This window comes from Argiope bruennichi, chromosome 4, assembly GCF_947563725.1.
Source record: "Argiope bruennichi chromosome 4, qqArgBrue1.1, whole genome shotgun sequence".
Lineage (NCBI taxonomy): Eukaryota > Metazoa > Arthropoda > Arachnida > Araneae > Araneidae > Argiope > Argiope bruennichi.
The window spans coordinates 30,726,265-30,746,244 of NC_079154.1; the positions used below are offsets into that span (position 1 = coordinate 30,726,265).

The following is a 19,980-nucleotide window of genomic DNA, read 5'->3' on the forward strand; positions in this document are numbered from 1 at the left end:
GTAGATTAAGGCTTCTTGTGTTACCAAATAGTGGAACCCCCTTTTTTAATAACTGTTTAATTTGGTTTCATGGTTCAACATTTTGAATTTAATCAGTATGTTATTATTTTATTTTAATTTTGAAATTTTGTTAAAATATATTTTTATTTTTTTTAAATTTTACATATTATAAAAAAATAGTTAACCTAATAATCCTCTTTAGAAACGAGCCTTAATTATCAGTTAATGATTCCTTTATTTAGAAATCAAAATGTTTCTTATTTATTTATGATTTATTATAATAATTAAAGTTCAAACATATATAAGATAAAAAATTATTATTATTATTATTTACAAAACATGTACTTAAATCCTTATAGCTAAATGAATTGTTAATATTTGTAATATTATAAATAATTATTTTAATATATTTAAAGTGATTTTAATAATTTAATTTCAACACACTTTGTAATTCGAATATATTATTTTTAAACTAATATTAATTTGTATTTTTTACCAATTTTTTATGGTATATGGTTTTTTATGGCAATTATATTCATAATGTTTTTCAATTGACTTGTCTGTAGTGGTCATAGGCATTTATTTAATCAAAAATTCACAAAAGTGTTTTTTGTATATACTTTTTTTGCATGATTATATAGATACTGCACATTCTTATTTTTAGTTGAAAAAATTTATACTTCAAATCATTTTTTAATCATTCTGACACTTTACACATAATTAAATTTCAATAACTGAAAACGACAGACTGAGGAACTACTTGATATTTTAAATAATTATTAAATAGGTGCGATGATGGCTGGACTGGTGCAGATTGTGGAGAATCTAAATCCTCTCTACCAACAGAACTGAGAGATTCTTTTGCATCTGAACCATCGAAAAGCAAATATTCACTAGTAGCAGGAGGTATACTTTCAGATCTGTGTGGTCCATTAGCTTCTGGATCAGCTTTGCACTTTTATGGAGTAAGTATTCTTTCCATATCTGGTTCTTTAAATGTGAAAAAAAATTATGCTGTGTAAATATGTTGAATCATTCAATAAAACTCCAGTGCTCTGAAAACAGGTTTCCTTATTATTAATCTACTAATGTTTGATTTATTGTGCTTCCATATTTTGTTAAATCATATACATTTATCTGAATAAAAAACAAAACCAACTATTAATAGCCATTTATGCATAATCTATATTAAAAATAAAGAAGAATGCATCTGTGTGTAGTTAGTTGTTGTATAAGCCAGATCATTAGATATAGAACTACCAAATTTGACTAATGTGTACCTCAGAGCTATATTTTTGAAATTTTAATTACATAAAAATCGAATAAAATCTTGGTGCATTTGAGAATCTTGCATCCCCAAATATCACAGCAAATAGCTGATTTTTAACATCATTTAAAAATTTGGAAGATTGTCTTTTAATGAATTCAACTTAATTGTTATGCAATGTTTTCCTGATTCAATAATAGATTTTATTACTATCCTGAGATTCACACCATTTTTATTATTTTATTATTTATTATTATATTACATATTTAATCCTTTCACTACTAACCTGGGTATAACTATTCGGTTTTAATTACCGTGTGGTGCTAAAGGTTTAATCATGTCATTTTCTTCCATTATTGCAGAAGGAAGAAGAAAGATTCTGCTAATTATATATTCCTTATGCAAACTATTCAGACAGAGAAGTTGTAATACCATGGAAGTGAGCAGATAGATCATGCAGATGCCTATTTAATAGTTCTATGTTGTTATGACACTTAATGCTGCAGGATGGGTTATGCACAAGATAGATAGAGTGGGTGTAAGAATGTTAAAATAACATTGTCTTAATGTCAGTGACAATTTGATGCTTAAAAATATTTTAATAGCAGAAGCAGAAGTATGAAATTATATATAAAAGATTTAAATGAAGTTAAAGACTAATATTTTTAGCAAACTCATCTATCACTAAAGGCAGCAAGTTAATATTAACCATATGTATTTTGTGTAAATCTGAGTTTCATATAAACTAATATTCTCAAAATTTCCAGTCATCTGATTATAAACCAGAGAGTATTTTTGGTTTTAGTTACTTTGCCAGAGCCTTCTTGTCAAAAGTTATTCATTTAATTATAATATACGAAAAATAAATGAAATGTTAAAAAAATTATTTTAGAAAATTTGAATCTGAGAGCTTCATTATTAGCATGAATTGGATTTTGAATATAATTTTACTTTTTATTATCATTTAATTTTATGAATAACAAGTAAAACAATTGATTAATTGCAAGAAAATTAAGCTTTATTTTAATTAAATGTTACAAAAGTGTATAATAAATTATTTTATATACTGGTTATGCATTTTTTAAAAAAATTAAGTGAGATATATTTAATTTTTATTTCAGAGTTGCAGTAGACAGCTTGTAACAAAGGACTTGAATTTAAGGAAAGCTACTGTGATTCATTTCTACTTCCGCTATGGTTGTATATCTCCACCAGCATCAAGTAATCATACTGTTTTCCTTCAATATTCATTGAATGGAGGAATAACATGGACAACTTTGAAGGAATTATATTTTAAGAATCATGTTTATCCCAGGTAAAGTGAGCGTTTTTGACAAAAATAATTTTTCTTCATGGTTTTCTTGCTGTTTTTATCTTAAACCCTCCACCCCACCTTTTTTTTAAATATTTTTTTCTATTGTAAAATATAATTTTCTCTCACATCCTGCAATATTTCTGTTATATATTTTAATTCTGCAATTGTGTATGGTGAGAATATTATCATAATTAAACTGTGGTTTTCATAATCAGTAGAAAATAGAATAACATAAATATTTAAAAAAAAAATACTAATAACCCCATATGAAAAAAAGAGCAAAATAATGAAATGGATTCTATCAGTTATATCATTTTTTTTTTGCTTCAATTTATTACTTTTAACTTGTCTTTTTATGTTACTACTCAGTAAATTCTACATTAAAATGTTAAATGTCTGCTTTGTAGTGAATATGTTACTTGATGTTTTCCATTTCAGATTCTTTGTAATTATTTTGTTTTAGGCTTATGTATTTAGCAATTTATGTCACATATTTTTTTTATAATGAAAAGTAATTTTCAAATTTTATTTTTTATTTGTTTTGTTTGGATACTACTTAATTTTTTCTCATAAAACTCTTCTATACTTTGATCATGATCTCACTTTCATAACTGCTTGTCACTTTTATATTCACACTTTTAGGAGACACTGGAAATTCCTTTTAAATAAGATTTAAAAAAATTTGAATGCAGATTGTCCTACCTGAAAAGCTATTTGAAATTACAAGCATTTCTCATATATAATTAGTCTTAATTATATGTTGAATTGGAACAAGGGTGTAATTTATTTGCCATAATATTTAAAAGCATTAATATACAATCGAACATCAAGGAATTCAACTTCCACCACTATATTCCTAATATTTTTTGAAGAGAAGAGCAGTTATTGCATGTTAAATAAAATTTTTATATATTTATATATTAAACAAAGCTTTTTGCTGCTTTAGGCATTGTAAAAAGAAAGTTATTTGTAGCTATGGCAGAGAAAAAGCTGCCTTTGGTTTTGTCTATAATAAGGAATATAAATTTAAATTTTTAAAAAAATCACAGATTCTTTTTGCAATAGAAATTATCAGAAAACTTTATATTCTTATAAAAAAAAACTATATTTTTTAAAAATTAGCACAAAATTTTTACTTAAAATTCAGTTAAGATTTCTTATAGTGAGTCAAATACCTCCACAACGATTTTTTATAGAGAAGTTCAGCATATTGAAGGATAAAAAGTGAAATAAAAAATTAAATTGCAAATTTTTTTTCCCAAGTCTTCTTTTTGATATATAAAAAAGCTCGATTGCATTAGAGTATAACTTTTCTCAAAAAGTGACATATAGCTTAATATCAATTTTTCATCTATTTAAATTGAAATTAGCCTTTTTATGAGAACTATAAGTATCAGTAAAGCAATGGCCTCAGAGCCCAAGTTTCGAAAGGGGTTCAAGTGAGAAGTAAAATTATTTTTAAATTATTTTTTTGTTGATTACTTTCTTTCAAAATTTATCTTCCCATTTTCAAACCGATTTTTTTTATTTAATGAGAATATAATTTCATTAATTAAATAATGATATCTGCAAACTGATCAGATTAGATAACATAAAATAGCTTCGGATATCATATCCTTTTTTATTTAACAAGATTAATTGGAAATCAAAAATATATTATCAATTATAAAGTGTAGTAAGTTACTTTTACTATTAGGATATTGATTAAACATTACTAATAGAAAAAATAGTTTAGATTTTAAGATTGGGAGAAATAATAAAGAGATGGGAGGGGAACATTATCATTTGTTACCAAAGGACAATCTAGTTATTGCACTAATCTTTGTTACTTAAAATATGAAGGTATTTCTTTCACATTTGTTTATTAATTATATATTTATATATCATTCATCTATTTATTCAGTTATGTCGCTGTTCCCCTTCACGATGATGTGAGGAAAAAGGTTGTAAGAATCCGCTGGTGGCAAGCCCAACATGGGGGTAGAGCTCATCATGACTGGGCTGTGGATAACATATTTATTGGTGGAGATGTCGACGCACCAGAAAAATACCTTTCTTTAGAAAAGGGACATTTTTTGCGTAACCGTGAGTGGCTAACTGCCACTCATATTAACCATGAGGAATATTGCAACAGTGATCATAAAGTTGCTGTTGGAAAGTCGATAACAAATGAAAACGCTGTTTTGGAAACTATCGATGTGCATGTCAAGAAACATTATGTATTGGAGTTTATGGTAAGATGTTCATTTCTACATTTTCTGTTCTCTGTTTTTGCATTTATACATGTGCTTGATTATGATAAATGTTTGTTATAATTTCCCGAAACAAAATATCAAGATAAGAAAATGAAATTCTAAATTAGTGTCTAAAATCGGGATTGCGTAGTTCGTAGAGTTAAACTCAACTTTGCTTTGGAAAAACTACTAGTTCACTATGAATATTGGTAATGTTAGATTTCCATTAAATCTTTTATGCAAAATTCAATTTTCATGTTTCCCCGAGTAACCATTTAAGTACCAAATTGTGACAGACATTTTAATATCCTTACACCTAGTTCTGATTATTATATATCTGAACTTTCCTAATATAGTGAAGTCCTATGACTGCAAAAGGCCATTAAAAATCGTAACTACTAATTATATCTACTACTTACATAATTGCTACTTGAGTAATTATCTTCTACATATGGGTGGTAGCTTCATAAGGCAGTTAACAGCCTCCGGACCGGGGTGGTCACTTTTGTCTAGTGGTTAGGTTACATGGCTAAGGACCCTAACGTCGCGAGTTCTGTTCTCGGGAATGCAATCTCCACACATACATGTTATCATTGTGAGGTATTTCTGATTCGTTTTCAGAAATTTTATTTTCTGATTCCTTATGAAAACTTCAGAGATAATAAACAGAATCTTACTGAGCATTCAATACTCGAAAAAAAAATCCCTTGATTGAATGTTTGATGAAAACAATGGAAATAGTTTGAATTCCCTATCAGTATTCAAAATATTTGAATTGAATATTGAAATATTATGAAAAATATTTAATGTTCTGTGTGTGTGTTGGTGCTCTACAGGCCAGACTGTTTGCTCTACAGCTACCAAATTTGGCATGTGTATACTTTGGAGGCCTGGAATGCGCACCTCGGAGTTATTTGTTTGAATTTTTAATTAGGATTTTAATTAATTGAAAATTAAGCGAAATTTCGATATGTTTTTACGATAACTTCTGAAAATATTACAGCACAAAATTGATTTTTGCATCAAGTTAAAACTCAAAAATTTATCTTTTAAATGATACCAATACTTTAATCTATAAATTAAGCTTCGATTTTAACGAATTTTTTAAAAAATAATCTAATTATATTTTTTATCAATTTATTTCGCACAAAATAAAAATAAAATTTAACCTGTGCAGGCATGGGAAAAAATTAGCTTTATCAAAGTGTTGCCATCACATTGATAAAAGCTCAAATTAGAAATTAAGTATATTGTTACTGGAAATTAAACCTAGAAAAGTGGAATTTTCAGCACGTGTCTGTATGAAATAAAATTAATAAGAAATATAATGTTTTCTAAAAATTATATGCAAGACAAAGTTTTCTATGATCTTTTAGGATATCTACATTTTTATTTCAATAAATCGTTTTTTTTAAACAAACATGTTTAATATATATCCTTTTAATTCAAGACCCCACGGCTAATTTGTAAAGCTTTAATAATAGATGTGTACATGTGTTAAAATGGCCTAAATAAAGTAAATAATTATATTTTATATAACTTGAACCAATAAATGTTCTAATGAACTACGAATGTTTAGCTTTTATCTGAAATCGATCAGATTTGATAGCAGATGATAGAAACGCTCATTTATTCATTTAAAAGTTGAAGTGTCAATCATATCTCGCAAAATACGATTCCTTAGGATTAAAGGAGACTGTATAAAATTTAGACTTCATTTCTTTAAGCATATTTATGGCCTGAAACAAAATAAATATTGTTGTATATGTCATTTAAATCCTTTTGAAAATAAAACTGTAAACTAAAACTGAATCTTAGAAATTTTTGTTTAATAATTATTGAGATATTACATAAACTATGAAAATTTTTCTGTATAGCGCATAAGACTTTTTCAGTACTCATATTTTTAAAAAAAATGCCTTATTTTAGTAAAAATGCGTTTAATAATTTCTACTTTAATTTAAAGTTTAAATTCTATTGAAACCGACAGAAAATTAGAGAGAGATTCATTATACATTATAGCCTATAGTCTTTATAATAGTATGTGTGAATGGTGTGACTATAAAAATTTGAAGCCTAAAAACATTTTGATAAGGAAGCTATTAAAAGACAAGAAAGATAAAATCTTTAATTGAAAATCTTAACGAGCATCAAGATTGGTAAACCAAAAAGCAGCTAGTTTAAAAAAAATACAAAATAAATTGCTTTCTAGCTAAATTATCATTGAAAAGAAAAATGTTTTTAAATTTTAAAATGGTATAAAATTTATTTTTGCACGATAATATTTTCGAAAGTTATCAGGGAAAATGCCAAAATCTCTGAATTTTTAATTAATTAAAACAAAAAATCAATCTGAAATGATCATTCTCACCCTCCAAAGAATATTTATGTGAAATTAAGTTACTGGAATGCACAGGTTATCAAAGCCGAGAAATTCAATTACAATCATCTTGGATGAAATTTTGTATGCATACACAATTTCAAAAATCTTGTTTTCAACCGACCCTGCACAGCAGGATGTTGAAATCTATGAAAATGTAATAAATTTTCAAAAGTTTTAAAAGCCTTAAAAATAAGTGGAGAAATGTGAAATACCATGCCAGTATGTTTTGCGAATAAAACATTACTTGCAATAATTTATTAAAAAATAAAATGAAACATTTTTCTTCTAGAAATGAAGCTTATCAGAACTATATAATTTGCAAGAAATTAATATCAGAATCATATCAATTTTTAGGCCCACAATTTCCTATTATGAAAGATTTTTGAAATTTATTGTATGTTTTCACATTTACATTATAAGTGCACCAAATTCAGGCTGACACTGAGTATTTTATATTCATTAGAACCTTAGATTTTGCAGAACTATATTCATTGAGAGATTTGAAATTAATCTTACAATCTTAAAATGCCAGACTTAAAATACCTGTACATCATTTGAGCATCAAATTATTTCTCCTCAAACTTATAAGTTGAAAAAACATCATACAAGGTTACTATAATTAGATCAAAATCTGCACATAATCTACAAACATCCTAAGTATTCTATATATTCTAATAGAAGAAATAGAATTACACATTCCTGAAACAGAAAATGTTATCTAATTAAATAATGGAAAACAAAAATATTAAGGGTTAAGGAGCCATGGAGCAGACCACTGTTGCTTTTAATGGTATGTTTATTAGAAATGAATTTTTTGAGAGTATCATGAACATTTGTCATTATGCATTTGGTTATAAATTAGGGAAAAACATGGAATTTTTTTAAAAAAAATTCTAATCACAATGTACAATTTTGTTTATTCTCATCATACTATTTATTTAAAAAGAAAAAAAAAACAATATAGAATCTTAATCATTAATGAAAATCAGTTGGAGCTCTTTTAGATAAATTTGCTAAATCATTTACCCAATTATTCGAAACTTCTTTATCTGACATTACACTCTCTTATATGTTGACATTTATTTCTACTATTTAACATATGAAATGATGTAAAAAGGTTTTGTATTATGTGTTTGAATATATTAATCATGCATTACAGTTTTCAATTGGATGCAATGAAAGCTGGGAAGATCCTGGTATGCCCGTAAAATTAGAATATTCAGTTGATTTTGGAGATACTTGGCAAGAGGTTGTACAAAAATGCCTTCCAATGGAGTTATCTTGTCCTGGTGTTGCGCAGCAGCCCTCCATTTATTTTGCCCCTGTTCCCTGGAAAAGATTCATTTTCCCTCTGCATGGAGATATTATTTCAAAGTAATAATGATACTTATTCTTCAATATTTAGGATTATAAAAAGTAATATATATATATATTAGTAAAATTTGCTCCTGCTTTTTATTTAGGACAGAATTTTCAAACATTTTAGAATTGTAGTTATGGAAACATAGAGGAGCATGTAATAAATTATAATTTTATCATTTCATTGTGAAAGTCATTAATTATCAAATCACCAAATCTGGATGAAAAATTTTTTTAAGTGGGAACAAAACCCCATTGGCAAATAATTTTTTGATTTTTAAATTGCTTAGTTCCTTTCATTTTGTTTAATCGATAATTTAAAAAAAATTATTTTTTTCAATAATTATGAAAGGAAGCAAAAACGAGGCCAAAAATAATATTTGTTACTCTTTTCCTGTAGTGTATTTTAATGCTAAATGATTATTAAGCATTATGATTAATGATTATAAGCTTTCACATAAATGATACAATTTGTTCATTATAAAGGAGAATATGAGAAATATTTTTCTGATAACGAATTAACATATATGTCACAGCATTTATTAATTAATATACTGTAATGTTAAGAAAGAATATATATATATATATATATATATATATATATATATATATATATATATATATATATATATTTCATTCAAATTAATGCTATGAAAAGAAAGTAAAATATTCTACTTTCTTTTACTTCCCATTTTTAAGATTCTTGTACATCCACAATGTTTATTTAATAACTGGCATTTCATTTTTTAAAAAATATTTTTCTATCTAAATTTTTTTTGTAAAATTTCAGAATAGCCATCATCATATTCAATTCAAATTATCAAGGAAATAATTAATTTGAATTTCATTAAATATTTCATTTTTTGTTCTTTTAAATCTGTTCCAGAGCGTTTTTGAATTTATACCAACAATTGTAGCTACTTTCAAAATAAGTAAATGATATGAATATTGTGAATAAGAATATGTTGGAAACTGTGGCATATTAAAAATATTTTCTTTTCTGTTCTTTATGTTAAGTTGATTCAGATATAATATTTTGGTAATATTCTAATTGTTTTACTATGACATCTTATTAGTAAATACAAGGCATGCTAATGTGCGTACAATATATATGCTGATTTTTCTGAAAAACATTCTTTCCATATTTTCTGTAGTTATTTAATGATTAATAATGCTTTATTATATCTATATAATTGTATATTTTTTATATTACTCATCTCTTTCCATACAGTGTATGTACTATTGAGATAATATTTTTTCTTTGTTTTTCGAAGGGTTTCATAGCATTTTTTTTACAATCTTAACTATTACAAATAAATCATAAAGTGCTTGATGATTTATGGATACTAAATAAAATTTAGATATCCTGTTAGTTATTTATACATGATCAATTTAAATTACTTCAAAATTTTTAACTTAGGTTTTCTTATAATTAAGGTGACATAAATAAATTTACTATTATCTATTTATCAATTTGATTTGTGGTTACATTTTTACTTTAGTTGGACGCGCTTTAGATGGAGTCAAGAAGCAACTCAAGATGCCACCCCATCCCAAATGTGGGCATTAAAAAATGTTTACATTGGACCTCAGTGTCCACATCATTGTCATGGTCATGGCTCTTGTGTAGAACTTTCTTGTGAATGTGACAAAGGATATGAAGGAGATACTTGTGCCAGAGCTGAAGACAGACCAGTATGCTGTTTAATTTTTAATTTTAAAAAGGATATTTATAACCTAAACATTTTGTTAATTTAATGACTACAGAATAAAGCATTTTTCAACTTCAGTCTGATACATTAAAATAGTCAAATTATCATCAAAATTTCATAAAAATGTTTTTTTTTTAAAAATAATGTATTAATTTTCAACAAAAATACTTTATGCTTTCTGTGTAAGTCATCACACAAGATGATATAATTTTATGAAGTCAATTTTTGATAAACAAAGTACAAAGACTATTTTCATTGCATGTTGTATTGCAGTAAGTATACAGTATGCAGTAACATTTATTTAATGTCTATGATGTTTGACAAATTCTGTCATCTTCATGCTGAAAAAATAAATTGTGTTAAATTTGAAATTTTCTTGTTCAAATCATAGAATAGTTAGGTGAAGCATTTTGCGATCTTCAGTGCATAAATTTCATGTATTAATGCAGAAAATTTTCTATCTGTGTATTATACCAGGTTTCATGAAACAAGTATTAAAGTTGAACTGATTTTAAAGTTTCATTTTTATGGTTATACTTCATATTAGTATAATTTTGTCAGATATGTGTCAATTCAAAAAAATTAGTAAAATTAATAAACAAATTTTAAATGGCTATTCATTTTTTAAGGGGATTTAAAATACTTGAAATAACATTAAAGGGTTTATGGCTAACTCTTTTAGTGTTAGTGTTAATTACATGATAGAAAATTGTAGATAGTAATTTGAAATTTGTCTTTTTTATTTATTTTTTGCCATTTTTTTTAAAAGTTTGGATATAAATAATGAAAAATTTTCGTGTATGTTAAAAATATCTGCTATTTTAAAAATACCCAATGAATAGACTTTCTAGAAATGAGTTTTGATTGTTTTTTTATATCTTCAAAAATTATGAAATTAAGAATAAATCAAAGAAAAATGTTGATAAGTATTTTATATGAAATCTTAATAGGATAGTTGAATTTTATTTTGCATTTTTCATTTTAGACATTTTTAAAAGAAGCTTTTGAAGAAAAGGCATTTGATCCTACATACTGGAGCTATGTAGTTGGGGGTCAAATCGCACTACCATGTTCTGTTCTTGTTGAAGATTTTGCTGCTGTTTTCAGTGGTGCTGGGCCACGAATTCTGGAGACAGTTGATTTGGATTTAAGAGATGCAAAGTAAATTTTTATGGCGTTTAAGTTGAATATTTATATTTTTTTATCGGATCTTAAATAAATTTTTTATTATGCTAGATGGAGGCAAATATTTCATAAGGGGCATATCTATTTGTTTTGCTTATATTATAAAAAATTCCACTTTGCACTGAAATATCTTTGTGAAAGTTTTTGTTTCAAAACATCTTCATTATTATTTTTGTAACTTTTATTAGTGTATTTTGTATAGTATTTTTAATACTTTGAAATATGTCAAGTTCCACAAAATTTTCATCAAAATGAAGAAAATTTATATTTTCTTCAGCAACTGCCATCCCTTTCAAATGCTACTATTTTTCAACCGAATTGATTTGTTTTTGTTGGAATTTTGAGAAATAAGAAGTAGCAGAGGAAAATATTTTGCTGAAAATAAATCTGTAGAATTATTTTATATAGAAATTATTTTTCTCAATGTGTAGATTAAATAACATACAAATGTCGTTTAAAGGTAATGCTCGATAGAAAATTTCATTACAAAGAAAATCTTATTAAATTGAACATTCAGTGACTTGAAACTCTTCTATATTTGTTTTCTTCATCTATTTCTAAAAGCAAAAAATGGTATCAACCATTATTGTGCAATAATTAACAGTTTCACATATTTTTCTGATACTTAGCTTTATTAACTAGAATTTGTGATAAAGTATTTTTTTTATAAAATCTTCAAAATTACTAGAATGAGAAGATTTGTCCGTGGAATTTATGTTAAAGAGTGAAGCAAAGTATTTCTTTGAAAAAAAACAAACTCTATTAGTATATTTTACTAAAACTCTATAGATAGTTTTTTATGTCTCCAATGATGTTCAATATTCTAAATGCCAGATTAAATTATGAAGATAATGTAAGATTGTTGTTGGGCATTTGCATACAAATATCACTTTTTTTTAAACCTGTATTATAACTTCATTGCAATCTTATGATATTTATAATTTTCATCTAGATTTATTCAATTTGTGGCTCAGATTGGAGGATATGGAGACAATTTAGCTTGCATTGGTGCTTCTTCACGTAATCAGAATGCATATTTGCAGTACTCAATCAATGGGGGTAAGTAAGATATTGCAAAACATCTTTTATGGATATATTTCTTTTCAAGTTAATTTATTGTTTTTCATTATGAAATAAAATTTTATTATGCCAAATAATTTTTAATACTGTGATTTTTTCTCACACAATTATTTTTATTTTATATATTTTTCAAAATTCAATTTGAGTTCAATTTTTAATTTATTTTTAGGTGTTCGCTGGCATTTGCTGCATGAATTAGATTACTCTCTTTATTCTCAACCACATGCTGATCATATATTGATTCCTGAACATGCACGAAGCCCTGCTACTCGAATTCGTTGGTGGCAACCATCTGGTTTGATTGAAGGAGAATTGCTACCTGCATTGGCTTTAGATAACATTTATATAGGAGGGTCTGAAATCAATGCATTTGAGCTGTTTGATGACTTTGAAGGCCCTGGAGGGGCTGATCCTACCAATTGGTGGTTTGGGCCATATTCTAAGGTATGTGTTAATTTTTAAAAAATGAAGATATTTAAAATTATTTCATTAAATTTGTAATAATGTTAAATGTCTAATAAATTTGATTTCCATAAATTTGATTTCCTTGTTGTGAATCAACAAGGAAATTGCTTTTTCTTTGAGGAAAAATTCATTATTTTAATCCTAGAATGCATGGTTTTTTTTTAATTTTTTAAGAAAAATATGTATGTGTATTGAATAGCTGCATATAATGTTGGAAAATTATTAAAGACAATTTTTAATTCTTTTTTATAAAATTAAAAAGTGTCAATTGAATACATTATGAATTAAACAATATTCTGATGCTATTTATTTAGCAGAATCAATACAGCTTAGAGGAATATAAATAATGTAGCATTTAATAAAGAAAAAATGATAACTATTATATTGTACATTGTTTGGAAAGAAAAAAAATGAAGAAAGAATAAAAAAATGAATATATGATACCAAAGCAAAATATAATAGTGATATAATTGTTTCTATGCAAAAATGATATTAGAAATGAGAACTATTCATATGGCAGATATCTTGGAAGTTTCCAGTGTAAAACTAACTCTAGCACTGCTGTTGCCATAGTATATCGATCTTCATTACAAACTTTTATCAAAAAGCATTTAAAAAAGAATTTCTAGACACTCATTGTTGCCCTTTGGAACTATCTTGTGAAGTTTATAAATGGCTACACTATTCACTGTAGGGTTAATATTCACTTGTATTATACAAAATATATGCAGTCTCATATATTTGAGTTTTAACTTTCTAATATGATTTTGACATCTTTTGTTTAACTAAGCTAGTTGGTGTTTTAAAAATGAAGCTGACATTTTTTTCAATCAATTTAAATTCATTTTGGAAGCAATGTAAAGCCTCTGTAATTTAACTCCTGATAGATATATAGTATTTTTATTTCTTGAGAGAATTAGAAAGAATTTAAATGATGTATTATGAGTGCACTTTATTTTCGTCATCCTGAACAAGTTTTATTGCTTAACATTTTAACATCTCAGGTGTGATTAAGTTAAATTAAAAAAGATTTTATTTCAATGATGTATGAAATTTTCCAATACTTTGCTTAAACTTAAGAACATTTTCTTATTTAATGTGTTTGATATTTCAAAATTGCTTTCACTATAAAAAAAGAATATCTGTAAGCATGTTTCTTTTTTTCAAAGGTGGAAAATTCTTATTGTTACCATCCAAGTCATGCACTCTTGTGGAAGAAAGATTCTGATATAGAAGAAAGAGGAATTACAACCAGAGAATTAATTGTGGAAAATGGCTTTATGATTCAATTTAAAGTAAGTATAAAATGAGACTAAAAACTTTTTTGAATGTATTTTATTTGAAAATATTTGTACATTTACCACAAATTTAAAAAAAATTGAGGGGAATTAAAAAAAAACATTATTAAGCTATTAAGACATATAAAATAAGCATACTTTGAATAATTATATGCATAAATAATTAATTGTATAATCAAATTTTAATAAATCAGAGCAATTAATGCAAATGTACAGTATTAACAACTATCAGCATAATTCTAGTTAACTCATGCAATATATATATATATAATGATATTTTAATTCTAATTTCAATTTAATTAATTTCCAAGATTTTATCTTAATTTAGCCCATAGAAACTTCATTCTAACATATTCTCTTATTTCGTGATCCAATTCCACTTTCAGTTTAATTAATTCCTCTGTAAAACAAATGTGCCATCAGAACTACCTATGAAATGAAAGTGATACTTTTGCCCTTTTCAAAGGTCATCATATGTAATCCAACCGCGCGTGGCCGGAAATCCTATGTTATATAAAACTAGTGATCATTTGTTTGGTACTTCTTTCTTACTCCTGCTTTTGCGCTGCGCCTTCTTGTATATAATCATGCTTGCCACTCGGAAGAGAATAAAACGAAATTAGAAATATTTAATATATTATATATTGTATAATATTTAAAGAAAAAGAATTTTATAGCCTGTGTTTTTTGTAACAAGAATATTCTTAGTTTATATATATTTAGTTTAGAGTTAGTTTTAAAGAAAAATATTTATTTAAAATACAGAATATTATTTAGTTATTTTTTCATAAATATTTGCTATTAAAATCAATAAAAATCAGTACTTTTTACGAATGAAAAAAACATTTCTAAATGCATACAGAATATTAAAATTTTAAAACTTGCATTTCATAAATTTTAGACAGAATATGCATTAGAATTGTGAACTTTCGCTAATTTCTGAATAGAGATTAACATATATTTTTTCAGTTTATAAAATGATTTAAAAAATTATATTTTATGTTGCTAAAGTGAATAAATATAATGTTGAAAAGATTATGGTCTAAATATTTATACAGCTCTTATCTATAGTTATTTTAGTCATGTTTAGTGAAATATTTATGATGGATTATAGAATTAGGGGATCCTATAAAAATTGATGCAGTTTTTTCAGATGTATATTTATTGACTGAAATATCACAGAATATAATTCTTCACTTCATTGGAAGCATTTTTCTAACTGAAAATCTATGCTTATCTCTAACGACTTTGAAGTTAACTGTTGGAAAGCACCCTGTATGAAAGCATATAAAAGCTTATTAAAATTGTTAAGAATAAAACTAATTACTTAGTAATATTTCTTGATCATTTTTATGTAAGCTTACAAATTGCTATTTTTCTCAAAATGAAGTTGTAGAATTTTGTAGAAAAATAAGTAAGACCATCAGTTATTTTGATATAGACTTTAAAACTGATTCATTCATCTATAACTAAAATATGGACAGTGGCAAATTTTCAACTATGCTGAGAAGAGGCCTCAAGCAGGTCAATTACGAAACTTTATTTTCCTAGATGAAAAAAATTATGGATATGATAGCATTGATATTCTATCAAATATAATTCATCAAGTTCCTATATATTTCATTATATTTACTTAGTTATTAGAATATTTATGAAAGTAAACATCTGCTTCAATAATTTTGTGCACAAATGTGGAACTTGGGCAGTCTGATGTCATAAAAGATAAATAATAATAAAGCATATTCTCAAAGTTAATAAAATCATTAATCTAAAATAAATCATTAACATGTTAAAAAAAATGCTGAAATGTGAAATAAAATTGACTATCTTATTAAAAAAAAGGGGTCTTATAATAAGCACTGCCTAGGGCCACAAAATATTTAAATCTGTCATTGAATATGCATAATGAAACTTCTGTTATAATATTACTCTTCTTTTCTCCTTGTACATATGGAAGTATCTAAATGTTTTTTTTATTTCATAGATTGCTGTTGGCTGTGGTGAATATACTGACAGCTGCTTGACAAATCACAGTATAAGACTAGAATATTCTAAAGAACCTGGTTCAGGTAAGTTTTTTTTCATTAAATTTTGTCTGAAATCAAATTAATACAAGTGTTATTTTTCTAATAATGAAACTCATTATTCTGGTTCATTTAAGAAAACTGGGAGTTAGTCAACAGAGCTTGCTTCCCAACCAATTCTATTCATTCCGAATGTGCACCTAACGAATTCCATAATCCGTCAATCTATTCTACTAACACTCATAAGAAATGGACATTGGTGATGCTGCATCTACCAGAGAAAACATTTTCAAGGTTAGTATTTTCCTTGTTAATAGAGGAAATTTGATCTTCTTTTTTATGTAGCAAGAATGCTAAATATAAAAGTATGCTATTCAGTTAAGGGCCGGGATAGACTGATTGGTAGGGTGTTGGATTCACATCCCTTGGGTTGTGAGTTGAATCCCTGCCGATCAAAGACTCTCCTTGTACATGGTGGCTAGTGCGCGTATAAATTCTGCCGTAGCCGCAAAGTCCTCCAAGTTGAGACCAGACCACTGGAGATGCTGGATCAGAGGTGAACGTTCTCTGATTCAGATCTAAATTACGATCTGTGGATGAGTGAAATGTATGAATGAAGTTCACCCCATGCAAAAGGCTATGATGCATGAGTAGCTAAGATGTACTCTTGGCCCTAGATGACGCTCTGAAACAAGAGACGCAAAAAATCGGCTTAAAATCGCTGATTTCGTCAATGGGCTTGTCTATGGCAAGTGCAATGAGCAACAACAACGTTCAATTTTAAAGCAGCTATTTTCCTTGAAATGAATTTTTTTTCAATTAAAAGTAATATTTTGACCTTCCTTGAAAAATTAAAAAAACAATGAACATGATATGCAGTATAAATTAAGAAAAGTGAAAGTGTCAAAATCAGTACATAGATTTCAATATTAGCCAGACAATTATTTCTGTCAGATAATATAACGTCTATTCAAATTAAATTATTTCTGTTATTGCCTTTGATTATAAAAATAAATTATTTTTCTGATTTGATTTTTTAATAAAATATAAGCTAATAAATTTAGAATATGTAAAGGAATGACTTTTAAAAAGAAAAAAAAATGAATCATGAATATTTTGCATTTATTTTTCTTTATGATAATTTAGAATGGTATATATACTATACATAATATAAAATATTTACAGCAATCTAGTATGTATATAAAATACTATACATACTTGATCAAAATACTTCCCATTTGATTATTTCTATATTTTTTTTAATAATGTATGATTTCAAAGTTACACTACTTATGATTTGGTATTAGTTTAATGCAAGAACCAAAAAAGTTGATTATTGCTAAATGTTTCACACTAGCATTAAATATAATCGATTGTTACATAAAAAGGAACTAAGCAAATTAAATAATTTATCAAATTGCGATTGGAATATTTTTATCGCTGGAGTTAGTTTAACTTATGTATTTGACTCTTATTTTAGTGATATACAAAACTTTAAAAGTTTGTGGACTTCCAATATAGCATATTTGAAACTGACATTATATTTTATTTTTTGAATTTCACTCTTCATATACTTAGTATTATGAAGTTTTTCTCCTAAATTTTTAATTACAAATTGATAATTTAATATATTCTTCGTGATTATTATATATAGTCATGCATCTTATGCAAAAATTAATAAATATATTTTTTATGTATTTCAGCACAACACAATTTAGATGGATACAGGATACACCTACCAATATACCAAAACCACGAAATTTACCAGCATGGGCTATTGATGATGTTTACATTGGAGAGGCCTGTCCATCAATGTGTCATGGAAAAGGAATTTGTGTTCAAGGGAAATGCCAATGTGATCTGGGATTTTCAGGTAGGTTTATCTCTTTCATAAGATTAAATATTTAAATGCTTTCTAAAAGAAATGGAAATAAAAAGCATTTTAGTTTATTGTAACTTCTCATATTTTGATTTGATAAGAATGTAGAAATTTCAAGAAATAAGATATATTTCACTTTAATTTCTAAACATATAAAAAACTTTCAACCCTTTAAAAGACCATTTTTTTCTGGTCATGGTATACTAAAATAGTTCTAGGATTGATATTAGCTTAAGAAAAATAATTCATTGAGCTTATTAGATAAATGTAATTTGTTTTATTAATTAATTAATAACTAATTAACAAAACAAGATACATAATTTTTGTGTGAGATAAGAAAATGAAACATCTCGGTTTTTGTCTTATTGAAAAAATGTGTGAGAACTTAAGCAAAACTACATAATTTCATACAAAGATTGATGAATTTGGTGGTAAACCTACTTCCCAAGGGGCCCTAGAAAAGGTTAAAAGATGCCATTTTTTAAATAAATAGCAAAATATAGTTAGCAAAATTTATCAAAAATTTGAATGATATGAAAGATTTATACTGAAAGCTTCAAACCTTTTTCTTAAAATTTTCTCTTAATTTCTAAATGTAAACTTATGACTTTAGCTTTCAGAAAAGAAAATTAAATCTTTTCATGAAGGTTATTGATAAAAATCTGCACTAAAATTTGTTTATTGTACAGTTTCTTTCAATTTAAAAGCAAAAGAAAAAAAAAAAATACTCCGCTTGGACTTTTTAATATTGTAATGTCCTGATCTAGACTGATCAAATAACGAAGCAGAAATTCCAGATAATACTTTATTTTACAGCCCTATATATATACAAAGAACAACTTGTTCTAATCTTGGTTAAGTAAATAGTTATTTACACTTGTAGTAGGAGATACAACAGTCAAAGGCGAAGGTTTTTCTTGAAACTCTGTTCTCCATCACGTCAACACGACTACTCCAGGGGTAGTTTCTCAGACACCGAACTCGTGGGCGTAGTCCAACCGTCTCCTGCAATTCGTTTCTTCTCTCCTCAAAAAAAAAAAAAAAATCTTCGCGCTTTATTTCGGCGACAATCTTTGCCTCTTAATTTACATTAGTCATTTGAGCTCTCTTTCGTTCTATCGGGGTTCAGCAATATGCTCTCTCAGCGGCGCCAGTGGGTCGTGGGAAAGTCCTTTCACAAAGAGAAATATCTAGCATCCAGATGTTTGGGCACCCCTTTCTCTTTGAAGGTACTATCACCTCTTGGATGAGGAATTCCACATGTGGTCTTTCATTGTAGTCGCTAATGAACAGATGCGAGACCATCCAGGTGAAAAGGTCCACCATCTGGCTATCTCGAGGAGTTTTGTAAGTAACAGCGATGACTTAGCTGGCTGTAGATGTCTTATCAGTACTGGGAAACGGGGAATGTTATAATACCAAAAAATGATGTAAGAAAAAAGCATAACGCATAGAAAATTTGGTAACATAAAATGTTTAACAAAATTTAATGAACCATATTGAAAAATTAAAATTTCTTGAAGATATTTTTGAGAACCTTTTGATTACATTATTTATAGGATATAGAGTAAATATATTTAAAATTAATTGGTTTATTATTTTTATTTATTTAAACTTATATTCATTAGTACAAAAACAACTCCAGTACTTAAATATATGATTTGAAAATTGATACTAATGAATTGAACGAATGTTATTCTAACAATTTAAAAAATTAAGAATTTAATTTTGTTTTTAGAGACAAATAGATTCACAATATTGTATTGATATTTCATTCGC

General features: G+C 26.5%; 1 protein-coding gene across 1 annotated transcript in view; it reads left to right on the forward strand.

Annotated features, from left to right (window-relative positions):
* Positions 1 to 19,980, forward strand: part of LOC129965617 (reelin-like) — a 77,254-nt gene that overhangs the window by 51,181 nt on the left and 6,093 nt on the right. The window contains exons 47-58 of the mRNA XM_056079668.1: positions 788 to 965; positions 2,389 to 2,582; positions 4,486 to 4,816; positions 8,359 to 8,573; positions 10,061 to 10,253; positions 11,256 to 11,431; positions 12,408 to 12,514; positions 12,705 to 12,979; positions 14,170 to 14,295; positions 16,283 to 16,367; positions 16,460 to 16,616; positions 18,026 to 18,195. Coding sequence (XP_055935643.1) covers positions 788 to 965; positions 2,389 to 2,582; positions 4,486 to 4,816; positions 8,359 to 8,573; positions 10,061 to 10,253; positions 11,256 to 11,431; positions 12,408 to 12,514; positions 12,705 to 12,979; positions 14,170 to 14,295; positions 16,283 to 16,367; positions 16,460 to 16,616; positions 18,026 to 18,195 — 2,207 coding nt within the window. The remainder of the gene's footprint in view (positions 1 to 787; positions 966 to 2,388; positions 2,583 to 4,485; positions 4,817 to 8,358; positions 8,574 to 10,060; positions 10,254 to 11,255; positions 11,432 to 12,407; positions 12,515 to 12,704; positions 12,980 to 14,169; positions 14,296 to 16,282; positions 16,368 to 16,459; positions 16,617 to 18,025; positions 18,196 to 19,980) is intronic.